Source organism: Lottia gigantea (genome assembly GCF_000327385.1).
Source record: "Lottia gigantea unplaced genomic scaffold LOTGIsca_36, whole genome shotgun sequence".
In the NCBI taxonomy this organism is placed as follows: domain Eukaryota; kingdom Metazoa; phylum Mollusca; class Gastropoda; family Lottiidae; genus Lottia; species Lottia gigantea.
This window is the reverse complement of record NW_008709220.1, coordinates 566669-571251: the sequence shown is the minus strand read 5'-3', so window position 1 is coordinate 571251 and position 4583 is coordinate 566669. Positions and strand designations below refer to the sequence as shown.

At 32.0% G+C, this 4583-nt stretch overlaps 1 protein-coding gene across 1 annotated transcript; it reads right to left on the bottom strand.

Annotated features, from left to right (window-relative positions):
• Positions 1-751: 751 nt before the first annotated feature.
• LOTGIDRAFT_162816 (hypothetical protein) lies at positions 752-2164 on the bottom strand (the record flags this gene model as incomplete). Its single annotated transcript, XM_009058842.1, has 1 exon — positions 752-2164. One exon carries the CDS (start codon positions 2162-2164, stop codon positions 752-754), a length of 1413 nt encoding a protein of 470 aa, XP_009057090.1.
• Positions 2165-4583: the final 2419 nt, after the last annotated feature.

Sequence of the window (4583 nt, the reverse complement as noted above, 5' to 3'; positions counted from 1 at the left end):
TCAATTTATGGATTATGAGTGATCTACGTGCCAAATTCCAAAACGACATTCCAAATTGTTTGAAGAAGAAGCTGCCAAATGTCCTGGTTTTCATTAAGTTTGCAGTTAGTGCTGGGAGCTTATCAAGTTTTTTTCCCAAATCACGGTTATGTAATGTGTCCGTCGATTGTGTAAGAATGTAGGTAAGTTTGGATACATATAGATAAGTAACAAGAAGATGTCTTTGTCTTGGGAACTGACAACAAGATGTTACGAGGTTTAAGTTGGATACCGCAATCGGATTGAAACAAGCATTGTAACTGTAGTGTTATTACTCTCTTAATACATGCGACTGAAAAGGCCAACTCAGACACATATTCTCCACAATTCTTTATTTGTGCCATGAACGCAACGACACACAACATACATGAAACCTAGTAACCTAGTAAAAAGTTGAAAAAGCTAAAAAATCCAAAGATCGATCATTCTCAGTTCTGCTCACAGTTCAAAATTTAAAGCGTAAAAAAAATTGAGAAACAGAAAAGGCTCAAAGAAGAAACACAACCCTTTATATTTTACATCATTAAATTTAATAAACTACCCAATAAGCTCAACACATTGTGATTTATATCAAAATAATCAATGTGAAATAAATGAAAAATACCATTGTACATTAAAATTGGTCTGTTAAAATTCAGAAAGATGTTTACAATTGTAATTCAGCATGTTTTATCAATAGAAATTGGACTTAATAAATAACATGTGGTTACATTCAAGACCAACCTGTGTTAATATTTTCTATCAGTTCACCATCTGGTAACCAATCTTTCTTTCTTTCACCCAAAAAATGAATACTACTAGTAATCAGGTAGAACGACTTATTTGGTATTAATACCGGACATCCACTAGAGCCAGGACAAGTTTTACACGAATATTTTACACAGCTAATTTCCTTACATTGACAGTCCGTACCTGGTTCAGCTATCCGTCGCCCATGAATATCAAACCGTTCTGGTATTTGACGTAACAATCGTCCAAACGTGACCATTTTGATCCCACCATGAGGATGACTAATACAACACACTATATTACTAGCAGGTGTAGAGTTTTTAACAATTTCATGAAGCTGCTCTATACCTCTCGGTTGGGGATGAAAATCAAATAACCAGCTATTTGGAGCAGAATGTTGCATGAATAGTTCTACATCAATCTCTTTCTCGGTCATTTCACCCAGAAGCTCTCTTGATGTGATTTTTTTAAAATACAATCGCGTACCTTGAGCAATAACTTCACCATTCCACACTAATCTACATTTCTTTACTTCATCTTGGAAAAGAGATTCTGAGATTTTAACAACATAATCATCACTAAATTTTACAACATCACCTGGTATCACTCTACTATTACCATCATCCTCATCTATATGAATTTCAATACGAGTTAACTTTTGTATATTGGAAGGAATCGGTTGAAATTTGAAATAAGAGCTTTTTAGATAACTGTAAGAATTGTCAACCAAGGAAATGAACATCAAGTCGATCTGTGGATTGTTCAAGTTTACAGAGGTATAATACAAAATTTGGGTTGTCCATAAACGTCTCGCAAGACTAGGTATAGTGCGATTATTGTTATACATTATCACAACAGTTGGATTAGAAAGCAACGGATCTTTTAGGTCCGGTTGATAAAAATCAGGTACAGGATGGAAAGAAAAGATTGAGAGATCTCTAAAAGGGCATGTGTATTCAAGTTTTACTCCTTCACCAGTCTTTACATTCGACTCATCATGAGAATCATAGAAAAATTTGATGCTACAATTTTTAACTTCATCATCAGTTTTGACGACATGGTTGTTAGTTTTCACACAAAATCTACTACCATACTTAAACAAGAACCCAGACCCACATTCCGTTACCCATCTTCGATTCTTTATTTTTTTTACCACTAATCTGACAACATAGCCACCCCATTTTTTAATACTCTCTAACGTTTCTAAATTTCTTATTTCTTCTGGTAAATCTTCCAGTGTTAAATCTTTAAATGGGATAAACCCTGAATGGCCAGGATTCTTGTGACATTTAAACTTATTTAAATCGTGTCCTTCCTGTAATATATCACCTTCTCTCGCCACCTCAATATCAACATCAGATTTAAACTCTTGTTCATCATGATAACACCGAGCCATTCTTACTTCTTACAATCAAAGAAAACCTGAAAATATTAAAGAAGAAGCTACAAATCAACTGATATATTCAATATAACTATTTTCGTTATCATCTATATCCTTTATTAATTATACTTAATAGTGAAATTAAGAATAACACAACTATCAGGTACCCCAATTAATGTATCTTTTTATAGTAAGGTGGTTTCCAATCTAGTCTCGATTATCCACATTCTGTAAATCATAATGTGAGTTAATAGTCTTGATAATTTGGTCTACAATATTGTTCGAAGTGAGTCAAATTGGCGATTGACTCATTCACAGATAAACCTCATACACAAACTCATAATACAACCTCATTACGACTCAATAAATTGTCGTTTGTCCCCTATCGAAAAAATCCTCTAAACACATATAGCTTACAATGTAGACCACTACGTTTCTACAGTTGGGCGGCCTAGCTCTACACATAATCCGTAGGGTTTAGCCCTATATTGCACGGAATAGAGGAACAAAAAACTAAACTTAGCTAATATTTGTTGATTATACCTATTGCAAGGTCGATATTATATATTACACTCCTTCCAGAAACAAACTAAACTTGATGAATATAGATCAAGTCTGTTGTAATATGCAATTAACTCGTAATATGTACTTCCTTCTTGTTCAAATGGTGATTTACGTATTTATGTGCGAGTCTAATCTAGCCTCGAATATCTTGGTTCGATAAGTGACAATATAGCTAGTATCGTTCTTTTGCTCTGGATGTGAGAGACTAGAGATTTAATAATGGAATTTCCAACTTTAATGTCAATTTCAAACTGGAATTCTCACATTATCAATGATGTAGTCTCTATTATCATGTATTAAGTGTATAATGTAGGCTATTTGGTCTGAATAAAATAATAACACTAATAAATAAGTCCCAACTATTAACCCACATTAAAGTCAAAGTTTAAGTCAAAGATGAGAGAAAAGACCAGTTTATAAAAGTGAACAACACATTACAATTATGTTACTAAAGAGGTGAGAAAGACTTTGCCTGTATTATCTTCATGTTTTAGAAAATCTGGCCCTTATCTACCTTATAAGGAAATATTGTGCACTGTATGCTATGGAAGACCAATCAGCTCAAAATTCGATGTTCTTATTTCCTAATTGCTATTTCCTAATTGTTAATGCCTAATTTCAATTTATAACTTTTTATTTCTTCATTTGTAGGCTTAACTGAACATTTGTATACAGAATTTAACATTTGTATACAAAATTCAACATTTGTATACAAAATTCAACATTTGTATACAAAATTCAACATTTGTATACAAAATTTAACATTTATTTACAAAATTCAACATTTGTATACAAAATTTAACATTTGTATACAAAATTCAACATTTGTATACAAAATTCAACATTTGTATACAAAATTCAACATTTGTATACAAAATTTAACATTTATTTACAAAATTCAACATTTGTATACAAAATTTAACATTTGTATACAAAATTCAACATTTGTATACAAAATTTAACATTTGTTCGCCAATATCTAAATTATTAGTTTAAGACTGCCCTACGTCTAGAAAAACCAACTTTTGTTGTACGAATTCAACATTTGTCTATTTAAAAATGTCATCTATATATCTTAATGACATTTTCTGTAATAGCGATTCCATAACAGTAAATTTCTACTAACAATTATGTAGTAACAAATTTCAACATATAAATCTAGCCCAACAAATGTGCAAATAAAAATCCCAGAAACAAATCTCCAAAAACATTTCGCCTAATACAAGTCTACAACATGTTTAACAGCATCATTATGACGTTAGGCGGCGCTGTTGATTGCTTCAAAATAAGAAACAGACTATAGCCAAGTGTTGTTTGCCTAACCGAAAGTGGAATTTAGGCTAATATAGTAACAATGTCTAATATATCAGAGTCCCAGAAATTTTGACCTGAGAAATCCATGCTAATGAATAAATTATGCTTCGCTAAGACTAAGTCTAATATTAGCCTACATAATATAGTCATTCTTTATTAATCAATCATAACACGTCAAGACACTGATGAACAATATTTCTTTGAAAACACCAATCAATGACATTTAAATTTATTCTTCTTACTAGTACTATAATCTGCTAGGCCCTATTGTCTGAGCAAACGGTTTTTTGAAATATCAGCCTAGTAAGCCTAGCCTACTGTTAACCAAATGTTAAGATCGAGCATAGGCCTATTACCTTTTAGGTGAATGGCCATGGATGGGAAATTGGATCTTAACATTTGGTTGTGGAATGATGATTGACTTTGTTGGTGTAACCCTGTAAATATGTAAGGATTTAGTTACAAAGTGAATTTGCACTTATTTTGTTATAATAAAAAAGAAAATCTATGAGGATAAGATGATGCCCCTATATCAAAGTTACATAGAGCTATTGGT